Genomic DNA, 25,940 nt, shown 5'->3' with positions numbered 1-25,940 from the left:
TATAATATCCAGTGCTCATTACATCACATGCCCTCCTTAATGCCCATCACGCAGTTACCCCATTTCCCCCACCCACCCCCCCTCCATCAACTCTCAGTATGTTCCCTAGAGTTAAGAGATCCTTACCGGAAGTCCCTAGGTGGCTCAGTCGTTTGTCTGCCTTTGGCTCAGGTCCTGATGTCAGGGTTCTGGGATCAAGCCCCATGTCAGGCTTCCTTCTTTGGGCTGTCTGGTTCTCCCACTTCTTCTCCCTCTGCCCCTTCCTGTCCCTCATGCGCGGTGCAGTCTCTCTCTCTCAAGTAAATAAATTAATTTAATTTAAGTTAATTTAAATGTAAATACTCATATGTAGCTAATGGCTATTATATTGAACAATGCAGAAAGAAACCCTTAAAAAGCAGGGACTTACACTACATGGCTTTGATATTTAGTATAAAGCTACAATAATTAAAACACTATGTGACTAGCATAAAGAGGCAAACAGATCAATGGAACAGAGAAAGCCTAGAAATCGATCCACACTTATAAGCTCTTTTGATTTTTGACAAAGGTGCTAAAGCAATCCAAAGGGAAAATGAAAGCTTTTCAACAAATGAGGCTGGAAAAACTGGATATCCATATGAAATAAAATGAACCCCTAACTTCATCTCACACTATACCCACACAAAAAAAATTCAAAATGGATCATAGACCTAAATATAAATGAAAACACTCTTAAGCTTCTAGAAGTAAATACCGAAAAATATCTTTACAAGCTGGGAGTAAGCAAAGATCTCTTAGGTCATAGAAAGTAATCAGAAGGAATAAATTGATAAATTAAACTTAATTAAAAGCTCAAATTTCTCATCCAAAGAAGACTAAGAAAATGCAAAGGCAAACCACAGACTTCAAGAAAATATTTGCAATACATATTTCTGACAAGGGACTCATTTCCAGCATATATAGAGATCTACAACTCAAAAAAAAAAGCCCAATTTAGAAGTGGTCAAAGATATGAATAGATTTTTCACAAAGAAGATATACAAATGGCCAATAAGCCAAATGTCAGTCTTTGGGGAAATGCAAATTAAAACCAAAATGAGATACAACTACACATCCACCAGCATGGCTAAAATTAGAAAGATTGAAAACCCCTAATATTGTCTAGGATGTGGAGCAACTGGAGCTCTCATACTTCGTTGGAAGTGTAAAAGTGTACATCCATTTTGGAAAAAGATCTGGCAGTTTCTTATACAGCTGAACTTATAGCTACCATATGACCCAGTAATTCCATTTTTAGGTATTTACCACAAAGAAGTGAAAAGCACATGTCCACAAAAAGATTTGTATAAGAATGTTTATAGAAACTGTGCATCAACAGACAAAACTGTCATAAACAATCTCATCTAATTAGCGGAATTAGTGTGGTTAACTGTCCTGGTTTCTCTGGGGCTGAGAAGTTTTCTGGGTTGTGGGACTTTCAGTGCCAAAACTAGGAACTCTTGAGCAAACCAGAAGGAGCTGGTCATTCTAATCATCCACCTTGGCAATATAAAGTCCAAACTACTGAAACATCCAACAACATGGATGAAGCAGAAAACATTATGCTGGGTCACTGAAACCTACGAAAGAGTTCAGAACTAAGTTGTGGTAAAAACAGAAGCAGGAGAGTATACGCATCTGAGGGTTTGGCTGATGGGGAATGGGTGTGAGGAACTTTCTGGAGTGATGGTAATGTTCTCTGTTTTGCTAGAGATTTGGGTTATATTAGTGTACACCTTTGTCAAAACTCAGTGAATGGTAAGTTGAAATTTCTGCATACCTGCATTTAAAAATACCTGTAAACAAATATTGAACTATAGTAAATGACATACCTACCAATGTATTAATAATAGGCATCCTGGAGTGAGGTGTAACTCTTCTTTCCTTGTCTGGTATGGAATTTCTGAAAAAGTGCAGGGATGGAGGAAGGGAAAATGAGACCTTGAGGATTGCTCCTGAGTGGAATTGTCTGTTATGACTCTATTCATTTTAGGAAGATTTTCTTTAACTTTTGACAACAGCTTCCATGTTGCTGAATCCTTTTTTGTTTTTTATTTTGTAATTCTGTGTTTGCAGGAAGAATCTTCTTTTGTTTTCTAAATTAGTGGGCTTCTTTCATTGTTATATGTATGTAATTTGTCTGTAATCTTGTTTTATTAATTGCCTCAGTGTTATTGATTCTTTGCTCTTTTCTCACAACCTTTTTTTTTTTTTAGTTTTTATAGTATTTACAGGTATAAGCAGAGTCTCTCTATATTATGTCTTTTTAGCGGTCATTTTATTTCTCTGTAAAGTTACTTATGATTATTTTAAAGGATGGTAATGCTTACAGCATTCTAACTTCTTGTTATCCAATGTTTCTTTAATAATACAGCACTTTTAAAATTGGATCTGGGTTGCTTTTAGATTAGCTTTTTTATTAACAACTTTTTGGGAATTCACAAAAATAATAATGCACAGTTAGAAAATTTTAGCCTTGACTTTAGAAAATTTTAATCTTGCTAGGGTTTTATTTATTTTCACACATACTGTTTGTTATGGTAGTGAGTAAGCAGTATCTTTCAAGGTATCTTTTATCTTTTAGTTCTCCTTCTTCTCACATACCTCTAAAATGTGTTGTTCTTATAAAGAAGTCAGTAATAATAATGGTTCTCAATCCTACCAAACCCAGCGCACCCTTCTGATGAGTATTTTTAATGAACTCTCTCTATCCTGCAATTAACAGCTTATTATCTGCCTATACACATAACTTCAAAAATTTAACATAATTGCCCTCGGTATAAAGAGGAAATAAAAGGAAGGTAATTGACCAATATTTCAATTTGTAAATTTGGGGGCATGTTGTACTAGTCAGATGCTTGTTATCTGTACATAGAAACCCAATGGGACAGCTATAAATACAGACTGTTGCGCCTTACATACCACACACAGTATTGCTGTCAGTATCATGATTTTCCGAAATATTTGACCATTCTTGATAAAGTTCTGAACAAAACAAAGGACAAATTTCCCTCAGTTTACGTGGTATATGTGTGTCTGGAAATGTTGGCATCTATTGAAACTATGCAAACATAAACATTGTTTATATGTAAAACAATTAGGTTTTGGCTCAGATCATTACAAACAGGTTTTTCATCTTCATGAATGTCTAAGAGAACATTGGAAAGTTATGAAGGTTAGAGAGGAATTCTCTCATGCGGAGAACTCTCCTGTGAATTGCGGATCATCTAGCATCCCCAACCCTTGTGTGTTGAATGCCATCATTGTGACAACCAGAACACGAATTTCCAAAACACCACATTGGGTTTTTCTTTTTTTTGCAGTGCGTCTCTTTGGCAATTGTGTCACTTCTCAGAATAATGTTTTTAATGCATAAGATAAATAGGATTACAAAGGAAACCAGCTATATTGAAATACAGACTCCAGGTTAAGAATCCCTGTAAAAAGTTGATACTGCACCTTTCTCCAGTACACATACTCCAGTTGAGTGTGAGTACTAAATTGTGAGTGAGTAATAAATTATAAGGTTTTCTATTTGGGAGAACAATGGAAGCCTTGGTATTAAAATATTATGGATTTGAAAGTGCATTTGAGTGCCTACATCATTTTGTTGCCAAGATAATGACATCAATAAGGGAGTAACATCAACTCTAAGAGAATGAAGCAAATAACATAGGAGCTGTATTTCCATTCTAATTTTGTATCTCATTAGAAATTAAGTGTATGAAATGGAATAATTCTTCTATTTCCCATTCTTTTCTCATTATGACTAAACTACTTCTCTTATTAATATCAATTTTGCCAATTTATTTATTCATATATTATTTAAGGGAGTAAGGTAATCTTGACAGGACAAAATCTTCCTCCAGCTGCCAATGGGCAAATTGGCAAATAGTTATTTGTATTAATGGGGTAGTTTAAATACAAGTGGTTCTAAGGAAAGGAATCGCAAAGCAGGATGACCAAGAGTTTATTCCAACAGGTGCTCACTCAGTGTTTTCTAAGAATGCATTGCAAGAGATGACTATGTTGTATGTGGATGAACAGCTTGTCGTGACAAATGTGCGGAGTGTCATGATGATGAGTTTTATCTCTTCTAGGGCATGTCTCTGTGCCAGACTGTTGTTGTAGGCTCTGTAGTCATTCTTCTCTACTCTTCAAGAGCATGTTATAATTTGGTGGTGATCACCATATCTCAGGATACATTAGAAAGTCCATTTAATTATGGCTGGGATAATCTTTCAGATAAGGTAAGTACCTACCATGTATTGCTAATCTAATAATATAATAATGAAATTAGCCTTAACCAAGAGAATATTTTAAGTGTTTGACTTACAAACACTTATCTCTAGCTACTAACAATAATCATACTTAAAGTTTGTGCTTAAAAATCCTCATTTACATGTGTCTCTTAAAATCATTCTTCAGAGAGAACTTCTCCCAAAGGAGTATTTTCTTTTCTTTTTGTAGATAATACTAATAGGGCCATAAACCTCTTGATCATAAACCTGTATTTTACTAACTTTTTCAAGAATACTGTTTAAGTATCTCTAGATAAATTGACTGCCTGTCATTAGCTAGTGAATATGGGTATGTTTTTAACTTGTTAGGATGAAACTTTTTTTTCTCTCAAACCCAAGACCTACATATAACCTAAATATGTGGTTCAGTTTTAATACTTAAACAAGGGACTTTCCTGAAAATCTAGTATTATCAGTCATGATAATGGGAGCACACTCATAGGTCCTGGGTGTCCAGGTGTTTGCTCTAGTAATTTCCCAGTACTCTAGCGATATTTAACCTCCCAGCTTTCTCCATCCCCTTCCTAAAAGTGCAGTATGACATAGCTACATGTCATGTCTTTATATTAATATAACTTTGTACTGAATTTAAGGCATTCCGGAATATCATTTTTTCAGAATTTTGTTACCTTTCTAAAGAAAAGGAATTTTCTTCATTTTTTTTCCCTTCCCCAAAAAGGGACTTTTCACATGTAGTTCCAGCTGGCAGATGCTCTTCACTCCTTTTGCCATTTCTCTCTCCCAACGTCTAGTAGAATAAAAGCAAATTCCATATGAAGTTTAGGCCCCAAAGCATATTTTTAAATAGCAGTGGGGCTGAGCGACTTAACATGTGACATTTCCCTACAGGTGTAACTCATAATTGCTATTATGGTAGCTATGGAGTAGCTAGAACCAGGAGTCTCTTTTATAACTCTCTTCAGACTGTGGGGCCTACAAATGAGGTCACTCCAACCCACCCATATATTAAATATTTTCATAAATTGATGCATTGAAAAAGTTAATAGCTTTTTATTTTACTTAACATCAAGGCATTTTTATGTCCTTTAAAGGACATGAAACCATAAAATGTGGAAAATGAATTTAGAGACTTATGTGCCTAAGAGTTGATGTGTTTTAACTTACTCTTACCTGAAGCAAATTAACTGTGGAGGGTGACTGCTTATACAAAAAACAGATTTAAAAACACCCCTGTCATACTGTGTCTGCAGGCTCATCTAGAAGACCTAAGTGGAGAAGAGTATATAGTATTTGGGATGGTCCTCTTCCTGTGGGAACATGTACCGGCATGGTCAGTGGTCCTCTTTTTCCGGGCACAGAGATTAAACCAGAATTTGGTACGATATCATAATATTCCCCAATACCTGTTCCCCTTATTTTTAAAAAAAATAATGGAACATTTAAATCAATTTTCTGTTTTTTCGGCAAAGTTTAAAACTAAAAAGCATTCTAGATCTCAGCCTCCTTTCTTAGTTGAAAAGTAAATCTTCATATGCTATCTAACACTTTGTTCACAGGCACCTGCTGGCATGATAAATAGTCACAATTATAGTTCCAGAGCTTACTTTTTCGACAATCCAAGACGATACGATAGTGATGATGACTTGCCAAGACTGGGAAGTTCAAGAGAAGGAAGGTAGATGTCCTGAATTGTACTGAATAGATTGAAAAGAACAAACCTAAGCCTTAACCCAAACATAAGAAAGGTAGATTTGGTGCCATATGAGAGTAAACTGGATCTTAGAGTCCCCGTAGTGGGACCTGTACTATAAGGAACTGTCATCTGACTCTAAGCCCATATATTACCTTTATTTGAGAAACACCTTTAGGCGTAAAATGGTATACCATCTCCTTTCAGGATTCCATGTTGGTTCAAAGCTGGCAGGGGTTGATGAGCAGGGAAGGAATACAATTAGAGTAATTATATGTTTCCTTATCTATAGTGCTATTCAAAACCCACCAAGAAACTCCAAATGAAACTCTCAGGGAGCTTAGGTGCCATAGGAAATCTTATGTCCTTCTTATTCTAAAACCATTGCAGCTCTACACCTTCAGCTGTGTAGCAGGGCAAAGTGAAAGCCTAAATGCATACCTCCATAATGCATTGAGCTGGATATAGCATTTTCTGTAATACTCACTTCATCTGGACAAGTTCCTTAACCCTTTTTTACAGCCTGTTCTTCATCTGTAAAACAGTGGTAATAGAATTTATCTAATAGGATTGTTGTGAAGACTAAATAGGGTATGTGCTTGTGTATACATTATCATAAATATACACACACACAAACATGTCTTAGCATAGAGTCTAGTCCTTAATAAGTACTATATTATTATCTGATCATCAAGTTCTAATTCTGATGTATTTATTCTTCTGTAATATGTGATATAAAATCAACATATTAGATAAAAGTCATTACATTTTATAGAAAACTATTATTTGGCAAAGAATATATTTCAATATATGTGATACTAACTGTATTATAAAAGTCATTGAATGCTAAAAATGCCAACGTGACCTATATCCTGATCACAATCCTATGGGGTTTTTTGCCTTTTGTTGTTGCAGCTTATCAAATTCGCAAGGTTTGGGCTGGTATGGCACCATGACTGGGTGTGGCGGCAACAGTTACACAGTCTCTCCCCATCTGAATGGACCTGTGACAGATAGTGCTCCTTTGCTCTTTACTTGTAGCAACTTAGATATGAGCAATCACCATAGCTTGTATGTAACACCACAGAACTGACAGCATCACCACGCTGGGATTCCTCCATTGTTTTTCATGAACGTGTATATTCGATGTGTTTAAATTCCACCTACATAAACATTCCATTATCTATTGCAACTGAAAACAAAGCCTGGAAATGTGGCTGTGTTCATCGAGGACACACTTGTTACTTTTGACTTCTTCATAGCAAAACGAAGTTAAGTGGGAAGTTTGGAGTGGGAGAAAAGAGGGATTTTAGATCTTAAGGCACTTGATGGCTGCAAACATCCTGACTTTGGAACATCAAATGCATATTTGCATATTTGCACTTTTATCTTTGTTCTGAAAGAGTACACTGCAGTCCCCAAAGTCACCCTTCAGTGCTCAAACTGGGATATTATATTGTACACCTAATCAGGAGGCAATTTTCCTATGAAAAATCAAAGCCTGTATATTCAGTGGTGTATTCTATGTAGAATTCTTACCCAATAAAAATTTTACAGTGTGAACAGTGCACAGGATTAAGGCATAACAATGTATCATTCTTTTTTAAAATCTGAAATACATGTAATCATTGAAGATAGTTCTTTTAAGCATGATTGTAAAATACCAACTGAAATTATTCAATCATTTTTTTTAAACGACCATAGTAATCCTTTACAGTGATGACCAGCAGTGTTCTTTAGAAAGCCACAGCCATTTCTTCAAGAAGAAAGTATACCAGTGAAAATTATGTGGCTATTTTGAGTAGAATTGGTCAAGTGATTATTCTGTATGATTAAGATATCTGTAGTAGTTTAAGCATGATTCTTCAAGAAAGCAATAGTGATTTTTGCATAGGGAGATTTTGGTAGAAACTTCTTGGGACTAAACAAGTTCACAGATGCATTTAAGAATTATTCACAAAATGTACAATTCTAAGTTAAAACATGAATACATTTTCAAAAGCATTGGATTTAGCTGAACAAGATATAGCTGATTGTACCTATTGAATCAGAATTGTCCTCAGGTAAATTAAATCATGATACATTATTGCAGTAAACCCAAGTGCAATACTTTGTAAGACATATAATTCCTCCTTTAGTTTTCCCATTTTTATATCTTGTAAATGGGCAAAGCCAGATTAAATTTAATTCAAATTAATTCCAGCACTAAATAAGCAAACTAACATAAAGGTACTAACTAGGTAAGTATAAAACCACTGCTTAACAATATTGAAATACTCCTAGAATTATTTTAAAACTGTCTTAAATGTCCTATCCCAAATCTAATATATATATATATACATATATATATATGGCTAAGATAATAAAGGATTTTAAAATGCACTTTCTACCAGTATCTATATGGAAAGAAGTAGATGCTGAATACCTCAAGATGCCAAGGAACCAGGCAACATTGGGAAGTTGTCACAACATGCTTAAAGACGACTAGCTACATAAAATTGTCTGCTGATCTATTTCTTCAGAACTGAACTAATACAATTGTCCTTCTCTGTCTTCTACTTTAGAAAGTTATGTTTTATTTCTACTCTTAAAATACCTTCCAATGAAAAAAAAATACCATTCAATGTTTTAATAATTGCTTATTTAATAACTTCACAAAAGTGTAGTAGAAACAAATTAAATTTTTAATACTTTTGATCTTTTGAGAGGCTGGTACACAGCCAAAGAAATTCCTTCTTTTTATCATACAAAATGACTTTGAACTCAATCAGAAGCATACACCTATAAATGTTACTTTGGGTTTGTTTATAAGTTCTCTCATTGTAACCAAATTATTTAAAAATGTATAGTATAGAAGTTAACCTTGGTATTTACATGACAACGTAACATGCACTTAACTGAGTATGTCTTGGGGACAACTTCAGTTATTAGATTTCTTTTGAGAATGCCAACTATTTATTTTCCTAATAATGTTGGGTATCTACCTAGAACTATCTGAAAAGATGTGTTATCTCTGTGAATCCTTGCGGTTCAAAGTAAATAAGGTAAATTTTTTCTAAGGCCTCTCTAGGTAGTGTTCCTATTTGACCAGATAAGCAAAGATTACTTTAAAAAATTCCAGGTAAAATATCTTGGTTCTCTCAGCTGCATTAGTTGATTCTTCCAAATTTCAGATTTGTGTATTTCTTCTTATCCCTGACTAGGGTACCTGAATTCTTGCATTTGTCTCCTTATACACATCTCCCACAATACATCACCAAAGACAAAGAAAGATAAGCTTCTGGCCCAATATTTGCTTAAAAATTCCAAAGCACTAGGAGCACTTTAAGTTTGGTCTCGAAAGAAGGAGTTGTTGATGAAATCAAAGGGCTACCGATTCCCTGCTCATCCTGCACTGAAGCACATAACAAAAGACCTTCTTTTTCGGTTCATTAGTTAGAATGGTGAATTTCATTGCTTAAGTGTGTAATTCTACAGTGATTAGCAGTACTTGTTTTTATGGTTTCATTTGGGTGGTCATTAATTTTGAAACTCTTACCACTCATTATAGCTGGTTGTAGTTTTATGAAAGATGTAATTTATAGCTAAAGTGGCTTTTTTATGCATAGCTGCCTTTTTTATTGTTTAACAGTGTTTCTCAGCTATACAATCAGTTTCAAACTGGTTGTAAAAGTATAGCTGTGGCCAATGAATGTATTTATTTGTTGTTTCACTAAATGGTAACAAAACACTACTGTTAAAAATAAAAGTGTGCTTTTATTTGGTGGTCTGGTTTGCTTAAATGTCCCCATTGACAACACTGAGTTTCTAGCATACAAGGATAAGAACCCTAGTGCTACCAAAGAAAAGAGAAAAATATCAGGAATTACAAATGACAGTTTGTTGTTAGTGAGCTTGTATTTACATCTGAACATCATGTCCCTTAATATTATACACTGATTTGATGTGAACTGGCATACACTTTAGTTTAAAACACCAGTATGATTTTGATAGTACATTTATTCAAACATTAAGCTAAGAAAAATCTTTGTATGAAATAACTTATAACACCTCTCTCCTTCTTGAATTTTAAACAGGAATAAATTTAGCTAGCCTGTAATCTTGGGCAGTTATTCTTTGATTATTCAAGAAATTCTTCAGTGATACTGCTTTTCCCCTGAAAGAACAGTTCTTACCATTTTTTCCATAATGGACTCCCTTCATAACTTGCCAAAACCACACCAAATTTTGAATGCAATTTCAGGAGCTTTACTGACCTCCCCCCCAAAGTCCACAAATCCTTGGGAATCTGTTCACTCTTGTCGTAAAGAATATTTGGAGTGAAGGTATGACCTCTAGTACAATGAAATTGTCACTTGAAAAGCAATTTATTCAACAAACATTTATTAAGTGTTCATATGCCAAAAATTATGCTATGGAGATGCAACAGTGGATAAAGTTCCTTTTCCTGCCCTTAAGGAGCTCACATTCTAATAAAGGAGGCTTAAAAGAAAATACAGTACAATAAGTGGCACAATAGAGGTAGGTTGTAATTACAGTGGTGACATTAAAAGAGATTAGAGGATACTCCTTGGGTGAAGCAAGGGAGATTTCACAGAGGCGGGCTTTGTGCTGGCCTGCAAGGATAAATGGGAATTTTCCAGGTAGGGAAGGATGACTAGAGCACATGATGTAAAAGAGAACAGCATGCACCAAGATGTGGTGACCTGACCTTGGCACATTTGAAGAATTAAGTGTTTTATCAAAGCATGGGGGCTAGGGGTGGGACTGGGAGGACCTTGTTCAAGTGCTTCTAGAAAGACCACTGTGGCAGCATTGTGGGGTGCACAAGAGGAGACAGACAGGTGAGTGTAGTACTCTAGATAAGAGCAAAGGAAAGGGAAAGACAGTAATGCATCAGAGATACGGAGATCAACTCCACAGCGCTTACACACTGACCGGATAGGGGAAGACACAGAGAAGTGAGCCTACAGAATTTAGATGATGATGGTTCCTGAAATTAACCAGAGTAAGGAACACAGGCATAAGAATAGAGCTGGGGGGAGAATGGTTCTTTTAAGACACACAGGTATCTGTGGGACAACAGTAAAGACATGTGGTAAACAGATGGATTGAGAAGTCTGGACTAATAGTAAGGACTTAGACATCATTGAATCAGAATTACCCAAGAGTGAGAAGTGGTGATTTAGAGCAAGAATAAAATGTGAGGAATAACATTTAAGGCATAAATGAGAAAAGGCTAAAAAAGGACACATCCAGGAGCCCAGGAGTGAAATATAAGGAACCCGGGGCGGGGGGGAGATTTTTAAAGAAGGGGCTGCCAAACAGTATCAAATGCAGAAAAAAAGTGAAGTAAGAAATGGCTTGTGAACTGAACTATGAATTTAGAATTGGAATTTTTGACTTCAAAAGAAGAAATGGTTAGGAACTACAGAGCCAAAAGGAAGATTTTTTGGTTAAGGAGCAAGTGGGAGGTGACAAAGTGATGATAGGAATATTCTTTCAAAAAGATTGACTTAAAAAAAGGGCGAGGGCATGATGTGAGAGTTAGAGAAGCACATAGACAAAATTGCCATTTAAACCCTTCCACCACATGTTCCGAGCACTACAAATGTCCTTTAAGCTTAGCACACGGTGCTCACGTCAGAGTCTGAGTCTCCAAGAATATCGACTTAATTAATAGGTAAATGTCTTTCTTTTCCTGCCTCATTCAAATGAGGGGGGAAGAGAGAAAATATGACACATATTGTTAACTTAGCTCTGTGGTTTTTCATTTAAGATGTACCGAATACGTATTTATACATTCTTTCAACAAATATTTATTGGATACCCACCATGTGCTTACTATGTACTTGGCAGTACACCAGGCATTAGGGACACAGAAAAGAAAAAGTATACAGCAGTATAAAATGATATTTATAAACCATTATATAAATAAACCCTGCTTTATTAATAATGTAACATCTCAACATGGTACAACTTGCTAGTATAAAGAGGGCACATCATTTTGAGGTATAGTTTCTTTTATAGTTTCTTTCTTTCACAATTACCATGTGATCCAAATTCTTAAACCCCTTCAAATATTTTTATCATTAAAGAACTGCCACTGTGATCCAAATTCTTAAACCCCTTCAAATATTTTTATCATTAAAGAACTGAAAACCTCCCCAAATTAGTTTATTTTTAGGGAGAAAAAGGAAATGAACCTCATGTACAAAAAACAAAAATTATATGCCCTATGACTATACAAATCAAGCATCAAAAGGACAACAAACTCAAAAAGAACTTTACACCAGAACTCAAAATGATTCCTTATTCTAAGGCTTACAGTATTATAGATTCCACGTTTTTTTCCTGAAAAAATCATTTAAAAAAATTATCCAGTATTAGACACTGGAGTATTTAAGGTTCAAAGGGCATGATGCCTGGAACTGACTTTCGAATTATTTAGGAAAAAATAGTATGCACGTGTATAGAGAGAAAAAGCATGAAAGATAAAGCAAGTATGAACAATTAGTGAATCTGGGTAAAGAGTTCTTTTGTACTATCCTGGAAACTTTTCCATAAATTTGAAATTATATAAAAATAAAAAGTTTCTTCCAAATTCAACATTAGGTAAAGTATTATGAGAATAAATATATAAATCTATTCAACTTCTTACAATGTTTAGAAATCCCCTATGTCTTTGAGTTGTCATGGTATCTTTCTACACACTAAAACAAGCCAATCTAAACAGTAATATAATTCTCAAAGTGATTTATTTCATAGCAATGTACTTTTGGGTTGCCAGATAAAACACAGGACTCCCAGTTAAATTTGAATTTTAAACAAGAAATTTTAGGTATAAGTATGTCCCAAATATTGCATGCAACATACTTATATTAAAAAATTATTGTTTATCTGAAATTCAAATTTCACTGGGCATTCTGTATTTTTATTTACTAAATTCTGGTAACTGTAAATGTATTGAAAACTTTTAGGTTGTTAATTGTGGATTCTTCATGAGCCTCCCTTAGCATTTTCCTATTAAACGCTCAACACACTGACCATAGCTTTATTTATATTACATCTTCTCACACAAAATTTTTGAGAGACTTACATTTACTTAGTTTTAACACATATGAATTTGATAATCCTGATTTTATTCAATATTAAACTTTAAAATTTGTACCACATCATCAAAGCATTTATTTTACTCACAATATTACACATAAACTTAACACAATTAAAAAAAATTGTTTACTTAAAACAATATAATTCTCCTTTTACAAAAGCAGCTTTATATAAAATGTTTGGCTTAAGAATGTCATTGCTCTTATAATTCCACTCTGGCCTTCATAGTTCAAGCACAATTCAACTTGTTTTCTGTTTTCTTTAATGAATATTTTGTAACAAATTCCTGAAGTTTTCTAATTCTTTCACACTTGTGGAAATTCTGTAACCAAAAAAAAAATTCACTCAGAAGATATTTTAGATACTTTTTCTCTGTTATTCAACACTGCATTTTTAGAGCACAGAAAAATTTTCAAGTAATTCATTTCAACACATTTAAAGATGCATAAACCATTTAGTCAATTTTGATGTACTCGAATTCTTAATTCAACATGGTAAAACCAAGATAATACTGCCCTGAAATTACTTATTTTTAAGTATTCAAAACTTAGTATTAAAGTTTTAAAATACACAATTAGAAACTACATAAATATTAAAAAACTTAGGTAATTTTTTTTCTTTTTCTTTTTTTTTAAGTAGGCTCCACACCCAGTGTGGAGCCCAACACAGGGCTTGAACTCATGAACCTAGGATCAGGATCTGAGCTGAAATCAAGAGTCGGACGCTTAACCGACTGAGCCACCCAGGTGCCCCAAAATACTTAGGTATTTAAAGTATTCATAAGTATATTCACAGGCTTAGTATTCAAAGTACATAAATATAAATTACATAAGCATTAAAATATGTATTTTAAATATGCATAAGTTGGAGCGCCTGGGTGGCTTGGTCAGATAAGCATCTGACTCAATTTCAACTCAGGTCATGATGTCAGGGACATGAGACCAAGCCCTGCGTAGGGCTCTGCTCAGCACGGTATCTTCTTGAGATTCTCTCTCCCTCTTCCTTTCCCCCTGCTCACGCATGCTTTCTCACTCTAAAATACATAAATAAAATCTTTAAATATGTATAAGTATACAATACTGAAAACTAATCAATATTCCACATTTAGTAAATATACAAAGAATCAAAACTTTTGGGCTATAAAAAGTGAAAATAGTAAATGTGTGACCAAATTGTTTTCACTACTTTTTACAAAAAGTTTGTTCATTATTTTAAGTGTATTTTAGTTCTGCTTTCCACCATGAAAAAAGTAGCTGAATTCTCAATGAACTGTATCAAGTTTCTGGGTACTAGAGAATAATTTTGAAGGTCAATTATTTCAAACCCAAAATATTAAATCATAATTTTTTTAAAGTGAAGTAATGTAGTCCTTAGAAAATGTTAGTTTGTATAAATCTCTGCATTCTTTACATATGAAAGGCCAAAAAGAATTGCATCCATACCTAAATTTTGTAATGTTTAAGTTCCTGATTTCAGGCTTATCTTCCAATCATTTTCATGAAAATTTCTTTTTAAAGAAATATTAATCTTTTTACAGGATGGTGAAAAAGAAATTTTATATGTATGGCTTATATTACACAACATGATTTTCTCAGGACCTTCAAAAAATATTTGGGCAGCACAAGAACTACTTTTAAATAATTAGAAAAAAATGTACAAATTCAGGAAGATGAATGTGGAAGTCCAATCAGTAATCATAATTATAAAAATCAATAGATGAAAGTAAAGAAGATCACCTAATGATTATGTGTGTGCACATACTTCAAGTATTTCATAAGATCACAGAATTCGGTAGTGAGCCAATTTCACTAAAAAGGATATTCCTTACCCATTTTTAGACTTACCTGGCTAACAGAAATAATTTCAGTACACTCAAACTCACCTTCCAAATGCATTAAATAATGATACTATTTCTTGTCGGGTTAGATGGAATTCATAGCTGGGCCCACTTTCTGGCATATTTGCTATCAGTTTCTCAGAAAACAAAATCTTCAGAGCAGTACCCAAACCCTGAATCTATTACAGAAATAAGAAAAAAATAAAAGTCAGAAAATTCTTTACGTAGAGAATAAATGAAAAATAAGATTGAACTAGATTTGCTTACCTGAAGCTTTCCCCATAGTCGACATTTAAAACAACCAACACAATCCATGATTCTTGAAATGTTTCTAAAATGCAGTCGAAAGTCCTCCTAAAAACAATTTAATGAAATTTTTATTAAGATGTAGCATCTAGTCAAACACTAAAGTATTTCTGAGTGCCTTCTATGTACCTAGCCCTGTGCAAGGGATCCTAGAGGGCACCAAAAAAGAGGAAGAGAATTCAAATCCACATTCACTGAGTACCTCCTGCATACCAGAGTCTACATATACAACTTCATTTCATCCTCACCGCAAATCCAAAAGTAGGTTTATTATAATCTATACCTAATGAATTAAAAACACAAGACTCAGAGGTTAGGTTGCCTAAATTCCCGTATGTAGTAAACAGCAAACTTCAACCCCAGGCCTGCCTGACTCAAAAACTAAACTCTCTGCAAATATACACAAAAGTAATGGAGATGAAGTGTTCTGTTTTATGTGATGTTTTTGTTGCTGTTGTTGTTGTTTTATGTGATTATTAACTACATGTGAATATCAGAGGAGGGGGAAAGGCTTCATTTACCAAACAAATCATTTCCCAAACAAATCAGAGGGTGGCATCATTTACCAAAAACAAAAAAAAAAAAAAAGAGAAAAGAAAGAGAAGGACAGAGGGGGTGGGAGAAAGGGAGGGAGAAATTTCAAATTATGGCTTCATATTAAAGTCCTGCTTTCTGGTCTTAATTAGGTAAAACAACCAGATATTTTATTAATATTATTTTATTATAATATTTTTTATTTTTAAGGTTTATAATTAATGTTATCATACAAAAATATGCAGAATATAGTGAACAGCCAATCTTTTTTTTTTTTTACCAATCTTCAGAAAGAAACCATTACAAGTACCATGAAGCCCTCTATGTATCCCTCCAAAGTCCTGTATCCTACTCTCTATAACCTGAATTTGGTGTTTATCGTTCCTTTTTTTGTTGTTCCTTTGTTTAATACTTTTAATACATATGTATATATCTATGAACACTAATGTATTATGTTGTTTATAACTGGACAAAATGAATCCAACTCATCCAAAAGTAGTATGGGTCCTTAAGGGATAAGTAAAAAAGAAGGGAAGTCAAGGACACATCCTTCTTTTACTTCAATGGAAATTATTAATCGATCCACCAAGTGACTCCCTCTGTCCTGGACTTACATTGGAATCCCAAGGTTACGATATTTTAAGCAGGAAATTAGACATTCATTCATTTGAGAGAGAGCACACAAGCAGGGGTCGGGGAAGGAGCAGAGGGAGAGGGAGGGGGAAAGAAACTCAAGCAGACTGTGCGGAGAGTGGAACCCCACGCAAGCTCCATCCCATGACCCTGAGATCACGACCTGAGCTGAAACCAACAGTCAAAAGTCCGACATCTGAATGAACCACCCAGGTGCCCCTTGACATACTTTGATTGAAAATCCATTATACCAATCAGCCTACAATTTGAGGAGCGTGTAGTGTTTCTCTCTCTCTCTTTTTAATGTGATAAACCACATACAGGGCTCAACCAGAAAAGAACAGGACCAAAGATCTAAAAGTGGGACTTAATCAGCAAAAACTGGTACCCACTACTCAAAGTAGACCTCAATTCATTTTGGGGATAGTTCTTCCCCAGATGCTTTATTCAGCTTGAGACTCTGAAACCACTGTATTATATAAAAGATTTTTAATGGATCCCAGATTTTGTATCTTTATTAATACAAATTTTGTATTAACTTAATATAAAGCCCATATTATTAATATTATTACCATATGTTAACAATATTCTACATCTTCTACATCTTCTGTTTCTGTACCTTTTGGACTGAGTTCAGTAAGAGGTAATTTGAATTTTAAACCAACTTTTAAAAAATATTTACCCAGTAATATTACTCTAAGTAAATTTTGGTGATTTAAGCCTTCCTTTAAACTTATGTTTCGACCTTGAATTAAAGGAAAAAAATCACACTTTTAACAATAACAACAGCATAGTAAAATTACTCTAAAGTAGATGTTCCCATCCTACGAGGTGCTAACGTCTGGAGGATTTAACAGTTATTATAAGGGCCTAAAAATCCATATGTAGATAAGCACTGTATACAGACAGAATAGATAAGTCACGGGTATGCACTATAAATTTCCAAGTGAATATAAATATTATGATCAATAAAACACAACTTTTATTTAAAAAGTGTTACTAAACGCATAGTGGCCTTTTGGCAATTACATTTTCACAATTGATAGATACTAAAAATACTACTGTCATGGGGAGAGGCCTTGAAAGTTTTTGACTTTAGAGACTCTCACACTTGTCAAGGTTGGAAGCTTCTGTTCTAAAAGACTACGCTTGCTTTTGTAGACATTGTCTAAGTTCAGTATTTGGATATGTTTGTTGATTCAAACACTTGAATGTGGCGGTTCTTGAGTAAATCTTTGTCTGGCACACGCAGAGAGTAAGCATGGTTGCTTACGACAGCCAAAATAACACTGTAAAATTAACCCCATACAAGTGCGTAAGCTAGCGTAACATGCAGAACCAAATTAATAAGCTAGAAGTTTACAAGATCAGAACAGGAGAAAATATCTGTGACCTCCACAGGTATCAATGTCCAATAACCTAAGTACATCACAAAGTTATCTCAGATTAGAAAAATTTATGATCCTTAAAATAACCAGAACCTAAATCACTCCTACATTCTTGTTTAGGTATACAGCTTTTAGATCAACACTTTATTACAGTCAGGGGCGCCTGGGTGGCTCAGCTGGTTAAGCGACTGCCTTCGGCTCAGGTCATGATCCTGGAGTCCCTGGATCGAGTCCCACATTGGGTGCCCTGCTCGGCAGGGAGTCTGCTTCTCCCTCTGACCCTCCCCCCTCTCATGTGCTCTCATTCTCTCTCTCATAAATAAATAAAATTAAAAAAAAATTACAGTCAGTGGGTAATATGATCAAACATGCTGTGGTTATCTACTGTAATTTACATTCAGGGAAACCAATTGACCAGAAAACAATTCTCACCCAATTCTTAAATGTTTTAGAAGCCTTCAAGTGAGCACCTACTCTATCTTGAACACTAAACAATTCTTTCATACAGTCTTCTCTTTCTAACCATACATGATAGAGTATAAAGCAGACAAGATGAGATTTTTAAATGAGCTTATATACACCTGAAACTAGTGTAACAATCTATGTTAATTATAAAAAAATAAAACTCGGGTGGGAGGAGCAAGATGGCATGGGAGTAGGAGAACCAAATTTCTCTAGTCCCAGGAATTCAGCTGGATAGGGATCAAAGCATTCTGAACACCTACGAACTCAACAGGAGATCAAAGAAAAGAATAGCAGCAAGTCTGAACAGAAAAGCTACCACTTTCTGGAAGGTAGGAGGTGCGGAGAAGTGACTCTGAGGCGATATTCGGGAGGATAGACGGCGGGGGAGGGGGCCTCCATCAGCCGCTACCAGCGAGTGATAGAGCCGCGGAGCACAAAATCGGAACTTTTAGAAGTTGGCTCCGCTGAGGGACGTCGCTCTGGTGGCTAAGCGGGGGGTGGAACCCTCACAGGACAGTGTGGTTTCAGGACCCTCGGGGTCACAGAAAGACCAGGGGTGCCTGAGCGCAGCAGAGCTCCCAGGTATGGGAGCGGGGAAGCCGGCTGCAGAGACAGAGCCTAGGCGCGGGCTCTCAGCTCGGGGTGGCCATAAACCGTGATCTGCGGCCCAGTCGGGCCACTGCTCCTCCAGCAGGGACCCAACAAGCGGCAGATCCGGGGAAACTCCCCTTCCTCCCCCGGGAGGAGCGGCACGGGAGCGCACCGCAGGCATCTGCTGGGTTTGGAGACTCCACACCGGGTTGGGTGCCAGAGATAGAAATGCTCGGTCACAGGCCAGGGGAGCACGGGGTGCGGCCGGAGACGGGGGAGACGGGAGTGACTGACTGCTTTTCTCTGGGGGCGCACTGAGGAGCGGGGCCCCGAGTTCTCGGCTCCTCCAGGCAGAGATTGGGAGGCCGCCATTTTTACTCTCGTCCTCCAAAGCTGTAGGGAAAGCTTGCAGGGAACAAAAGCTCCCGAGAGCAAACCCGAGCAGATTACTTAGCCCCACTCGGCAAGGGCGGGGCAATTCTGCCTCCGGCAAAGACATTTGAGAACCACGGCAACAGGCCCCTCCCCCAGAAGATCAGCACGAACAGCCAGCCAAGACCAAGTTTACCGATCAAGGAGAACGGCAGAACTCCAGCGCTAGGGGAATACTGCACATAGAATTCATGGCTTTTTTTCCCATGATTCTTTAGTCTTTCAAAGTTAATTTTTTTAATTTTCTTTTTCTATTTTTTTTGAGTTTTTCTTTTTCCCTTTTTCAACCAACAACTTATCAATCCCTTTTTTAAAAATCTCTTTTATTTTTCATTTTTGGAGTCATATTCTATCCCTTCATAGTAGTTAACCTTATTTTGGTGTATATATATATATATATATGTATATATATATATATATATATATATAAAGTTGTTCTCTCTTTAAAATTTTGGGATACAGTTGCTTCTAACAGACAAAATATACCCTAAATCTCTAATCCATGGCTTTATGTTCTAGTTTCCTGCCTGATCACGTTCTCTCCCTTTTTGTTTCTGTAATTTCTCTTCTTTCTTTTTTCAACCAACTTCTTATCTTATCAATTCCTTTTATAAAATCTTTTATAATTTTCATCTTTACAGTCGTATTCCATCACTTCATCATATTTAACCTTATTTTTTAACATACATAAGTTTTTCTTTCTTTAAAATTTTGGGAGGCACTTTCTTCTAACAGACCAAAATACACCCCAAATCTAGTGTTTGGCACTGATCTATGCACCAGCCTGGTCATATTTGATCATATTCTGGGTTTTGTTTTGTTTTTGTTTGTTTTTATCTTTTTCTTTTTTTCTTTCTTTCCCTTTCTTTTCCCCCAGTTTCAGGTCTTTTCTGATTTGTTTAGTGTATATTTTCTGGGGACGTTGTTACCCTGTTAGCATTTTTTCTCTCATTCATCTATTCTCCTCTGGACAAAATGACAAGACAGAAAAAATCACCTCAACAAAAAGAACAAGAGGCAGTACCGACTGCCAGGGACCTAATCAATACGGACATTAGTAAGATCGGAACTAGAGTTCAGAATGATGATTTTAAAGATACTAGCTGGGCTTGAAAAAAACATTAAAGTTATTAGAGAAACCCTTTCTGGAGAAATAAAAGAACTAAAATCTAACCAAGTCGAAATCAAAAAGGCTATTAATGAGGTGCAATAAAAATGGAGGCACTAACTGCCAGGATAAATGAGGCAGAAGAGAGAATCAGCGATACAGAAGACCAAATGATGGAAAATAAAGAAGGTGAGAAAAAGAGAGATAAACAACTACTGGATCACGAGGGCAGAATTTGAGAGATAAGTGATACCATGAGATGAAACAACATTAGAATAATTGGGATCCCAGAAGAAGAAGAAAGAGAGAGTGGGGCACAAGGTATACTGGAGCAAATTATAGCAGAGAACTTGCCTAATTTGCGGAAGGAAACAGGCATCAAAATCCAGGAGGCACAGAGAACCCCTCTCAAAATCAATAAAAATAGGTCAACGCCCCAACATCTAATAGTAAAACGTAGGAGTCTCAGAGACAAAGAAAAAATCCTGAAAGCAGCTCGGGACAAGAGGTCTGTAACCTACAATGATAGAAACATTAGATTGGCAACAGACCTATCCACAGAGACCTGGCAGGCCAGAAAGGACTGGCATGATATATTCAGAGCACTAAATGAGAAAAATATGCAGCTAAGAATACTATATCCAGCTAGGCTCTCACTGAAAATAGAAGGAGAGATAAAAAGCTTCCAGGACAAACAAAAATGAAAGGAATTTGCAAACACGAAAGCAGCCCTACAAGAAATATCGAAAGGGGTCCTCTAAGCAAAGAGAGAGCCTAAAAGTAACATAGGCCAGAGAGGAACAGAGACAATATACAGTAACAGTCACCTTACAGGGAATACAATGGCACTAAATTCATATCTTTCAACAGTTACCCTGAATGTAAATGGGCTAAGTGCCCCAATCAAAAGACACAGGGTATGAGACTGGATAAAAAAACAAGACCCATCGATATGCTATGTGCAAGAGACTCATTTTAGACCCAAAGACACACCCACATTGAAAGTGAGGGGGTGGAAAACCATTTACCATGCTAATGGACACCAAAAGAAAGCTGGGGTGGCAATCTTTATATCAGACAAATTAGATTTTAAACCAAAGACTATAATAAGAGATGAGGAAGGACACTATATCTTATTTAAAGGGTCTATCCAACAAGAAGAACTAACAATTGTAAATAATCTATGCCCCTAACATGAGAGCAGCCAATTAATAACAAAAGCAAAGAAACACATCGACAACAATACAATAATAGTAGGGGACTTTAACACCCCCCCCCTTACTGAAATGGACAGATCATCTAAGCAAAAGATCAGCAAGGAAATAAAGACATTAAATGACACACTGGACCAAATGGACTTCACAGACATATTCAGAACATTCCATCCCAAAGCAATGGAATACACATTCTTCTCTAGTGCCCATGGAACATTCTCCAGAATAGATCACATCCTAGGTCATAAATCAGGTCTCAACCAGTACCAAAAGATCGGGATTATTCCCTGCATATTTTCAGACCACAATGCTTTGAAACTAGAACTCAATCATAAGAGGAAAGTCAGAAAGAACTCAAATACATGGAAGCTAAAGAGCATCCTACTAGAGAATGAATGGGTCAACCAGGAAATTAAAGAAGAATTTAAAAAATTCCTGGAAACCAATGAAAATGAAAACACAACTGTTCAAAATCTTTGGGATGCAGCAAAGGCAGTCCTAAGAGGAAAGTATATAGCAATACAAGCCTTTCTCAAGAAACAAGAAAGGTCTCAAATACACAACCTAACCCTACACCTACAGGAGCTGGAGAAAGAACAGCAAATAAAGCTTAAACCCAGCAAGAGAAGAGAAATAATAAAGATCAGAGCAGAAATCAATGAAATAGAAACCAAAAGAACAGTAGAACAGATCAACTAGGAGCTGGTTCTTTGAAAGAATTAATAAGATTGATAAACCCCTAGCCAGACTTATCAAAAAGAAAAGAGAAATGACCCAAATAAATAAAATCATGAATGAAAGAGGAGAGATCACAACCAACACCAAAAAAATACAAACAATTATAAGAACATATTACAAGCAACTCTATGCCAGCAAATTAGATAATCTGGAAGAAATGGATGCATTCCTAGAGATGTATAAACTACCAAAACTGAACCAGGAAGAAATAGAAAACCTGAACAGACCCATAACCACTAAGGAAATTGAAGCAGTCATCAAAAATCTCCCAACAAACAAGAGCCCGGGGCCAGATGGCTTCCCAGGGGAATTCTACCAAACATTTAAAGAAGAATTAATACCTATTCCTCTGAAACTGTTCCAAAAAATAGAAATGGAAGGAAAACTTCCAAACTCGTTTTATGAGACCAGCATTACCCTGATCCCAAAATCAGGCAAAGACCCCAACAAAAAGGAGAATTACAGACCAGTATCCCTGATGAACATGGATGCAAAAATTCTCACCAAAATACGAACCAGTAAAATCCAACAGTACATTAAAAGGATTATTCACCACGACCAAGTGGGATTTATTCCTGGGCTGCAAGGTTGGTTCAACATCCACAAATCAATCAATGTGATACAATACATTAATAAAAGAAAGAACAGAAACCATATGATCCTCTCAGTAGATGCAGAAAAAGCATTTGACAAAGTACAGCATCCTTTCTTGATCAAAACTCTTCAGAGTATAGGGATAGAGGGTACATACCTCAATATCATAAAAGCCATCTATGAAAAACCTACAGTGATTTATCATTCTCAATGGAGAAAAACTGGGGCTTTCCCCCTAAGGTCAGGAACACGGCAGAGATGTCCACTATCACCCCTGCTATGCAACATAGTACTAGAAGTCCTAGCCATAGCAATCAGACAACAAAAAGAAATAAAAGGCATCCGAATTGGCAAAGAAGTCAAATTCTCACTGTTTGCAGATGATATGATACTTTACGTGGAAAACCCAAAGACTCCACCCCAAAACTGCTAGAACTCATACAGGAATTCAGTAAAGTGGCAGGATATAAAATCAATGCACAGAAATCAGTGGCATTCCTATACACCGACAACAAGACAGAATAAATACATAAAAATCTTAAAAAAAAAAAACCAGAAGAAAGGGAAATTAAGGAGTCGATCCCATTTACAACTGCACCCAAAACCATAAGATACCTAGGAATAAATCTAACCAAAGAGGCAAAGGATCTGTACTCAGAAAACTATAAAATACTCGTGAAAGAAACCGAGGAAGACACAAAGAAATGGAAAAACGTTCCATGCTCACGTATTGGAAGAACAAATATTGTGAAGATGTCAATGCTACCTAGAGCAATCTACACATTTAATGCAATCCCTATCAAAATACCATCAACTTTTTTCAAAGAAATGGAACAAATAATCCTAAAATTTGTACGGAACCAGAAAAGACCCGGAATAGCCAGAGGAATGTTGAAAAAGAAAAGCAAAGCTGGTGGCATCACAATTCCGGACTTCAAACTCTTTACAAAGCTGTAATCATCAAGATAGTAGGGTACTGGCACAAAAACAGACACACAGATCAATGGAACAGAATAGAGAGCCCAAAAATGGACCCTCAACTCTATGGTCAACTAATCTTCCACAAAGCAGAAAAGAATGTCCAGTGGAAAAAAGACAGTCTTTTCAACAAATGGTGCTTGGAAAATCGGACAGCCACATGCAGAAGAATGAAACTGGGTCATTTCCTTATACCACACACAAAAATATAGACTCAAAACGGTTGAAAGACCTAAATGTGAGACAAGGGTCCATCAAAATCCTAGAGGAGAACACAGGCAGCAACCTCTTGGACTTCAGCTGCAGCATCTTCTTCCTAGAAACATAGCCAAAGGCAAGGGAAGCAAGGGCAGAAATGAGCTATTGGGACTTCATCAAGATAAAAACCTTTTGCACAGCAAAGGAAACAGTCAACAAAATCAAAAGACAACTGACAGAATGGGAGAAGATATTTGCAAATGACATATCAGATAAAGGGCTAGTATCCAAAATCCATAAAGAACTTATCCAACTCAACACCCAAAGAACAAATAATCCAATCAAGAAATGGGCAGAAGACATGAACAGACATTTCTGCAAAGAAGACATCCAAATGGCCAACAGACACATGAAAAGTGCTCAACATCGCTCGGCATCAGGGAAATCCAAATCAAAACCTCAATGAGATACCACCTCACACCAGTCAGAATGGCTAAAATTAACAAGTCTGGAAACAACAGATGTTGGCGAGGATGCGGAGAAAGGGGAACCCTCCTACACTGTTGGTGGGAATGCAAGCTGGTGCAGCCACTCTGGAAAACAGTACGGAGGTTCCTCAAAAAGTTGAAAATAGAGCTATTCTATGACCCAGCAATTGCACTACTGGGTATTTACCCCAAAGATACAAATGTAGTGATCCGAAGGGGTACATGCACCCCAATGTTTATAGCAGCAATGTCCACAATAGCCAAACTATGGAAAGAGCCAAGATGTCCATCAACAGATGAATGGATAAAGAAGATGTGGTGTATATATGTATATATATACACACACACAATCGAATATTATGCAGCCATCAAAAAAACCAAAATCTTGCCATTTGCAATGATGTGGATGGAACCAGAGGGTGTTATGCTGAGCGAAATAAGTCAATCGGAGAAAGACATGTACCATATGATCTCACTGATATGAGGAATTCTTAACCTCAGGAAACAAACGGAGGGTTGCTGGAGTGGTGGGGGGTGGGAGGGATGGGGTGGCTGGGTGATAGACATTGGCGGGGGTATGTGCTATGGTGAGCGCTGTGAATTGTGTAAAGACTGTTGAATCACAGACCTGTACCTCTGAAACAAATACATTATATGTTAAAAAAAAAAAAGTAAAAAAGATGGTAGGAAGGGATAAATGAAGGGGGGGAATTCGGAGGGGGAGACCAACCATGAGAGACGATGGACTCTGAAAAACAAACTGAGGGTTCTAGAGGGGAGGAGGTAGGGGGATGGGTTAGCCCGGTGATGGGTATTAAAGAGGGCACGTTCTGCGTGGAGCACTGGGTGTTATGCACAAACAATGAATCATGGAACACTACATCAAAAACTAATGATGTAATGTATGGTGATTAACATAATAAAATAAAATTTAAAAAAAAGTAAAATAAAAATAAAACTCCGGCACCTGGCTGGCTCGGTCAGAAGAGCATGTGACTCTTGATCTCATGGTTATGAGTTTGAGCCCCATTTTAGGTGCAGTGATTACTTAAAATAAATAAAAATAAAATTTAAAAATATTTAAAAATAAATAAATAAAACTCATGTTACTGTTCAAATCCATGATGTTCACCATAAACTACTTTTTCTTAAGAAAGTAAATCTCTGATATTAACAAGTTTTACTTTTTTATTATAAAAGAATTCAGAAAAATTATCTGTTAAACTCTATAGGACATCAGTGAGTATTTCAGAGTTTTGATAAAATTAAAACATTATGAGCAATATTTCTAATCTGCACAATATAAAAAGAGTTGATGCCAAAACACTTTCCAAAAAACCAGCAAGTGAA

General features: G+C 36.1%; 2 protein-coding genes across 2 annotated transcripts in view; one reads left to right on the top strand and one right to left on the bottom strand.

Annotated features, from left to right (window-relative positions):
- Positions 1 to 7,066, top strand: part of GPR137C (G protein-coupled receptor 137C) — a 67,041-nt gene extending 59,975 nt beyond the window's left edge. Inside the window, exons 4-7 of the mRNA XM_028100690.2 lie at positions 4,122 to 4,271; positions 5,534 to 5,659; positions 5,840 to 5,958; positions 6,889 to 7,066. Of these exons, the coding sequence (XP_027956491.1) occupies positions 4,122 to 4,271; positions 5,534 to 5,659; positions 5,840 to 5,958; positions 6,889 to 7,066 (573 nt within the window). The remainder of the gene's footprint in view (positions 1 to 4,121; positions 4,272 to 5,533; positions 5,660 to 5,839; positions 5,959 to 6,888) is intronic.
- A 3,273-nt stretch (positions 7,067 to 10,339) lies between these two features.
- The window catches only part of ERO1A (endoplasmic reticulum oxidoreductase 1 alpha), a 55,861-nt gene continuing 40,260 nt past the window's right edge, over positions 10,340 to 25,940 (bottom strand). The window contains exons 13-15 of the mRNA XM_028109603.2: positions 15,191 to 15,277; positions 14,969 to 15,102; positions 10,340 to 13,408 (exon numbers count right to left, since the gene is read on the bottom strand). Coding sequence (XP_027965404.1) covers positions 13,348 to 13,408; positions 14,969 to 15,102; positions 15,191 to 15,277 — 282 coding nt within the window. The 3' untranslated portion in view covers positions 10,340 to 13,347. The remainder of the gene's footprint in view (positions 13,409 to 14,968; positions 15,103 to 15,190; positions 15,278 to 25,940) is intronic.

The sequence above is a fragment of the Eumetopias jubatus genome, unplaced genomic scaffold (assembly GCF_037043125.1).
Source record: "Eumetopias jubatus isolate StellerSeaLion01/CBP00866 unplaced genomic scaffold, mEumJub1_p1.0 scaffold_7, whole genome shotgun sequence".
In the NCBI taxonomy this organism is placed as follows: Eukaryota; Metazoa; Chordata; class Mammalia; order Carnivora; family Otariidae; genus Eumetopias; species Eumetopias jubatus.
The sequence above is the reverse complement of the archived record's forward strand: the minus strand, read 5'-3'. Positions and strand labels throughout refer to the sequence as shown.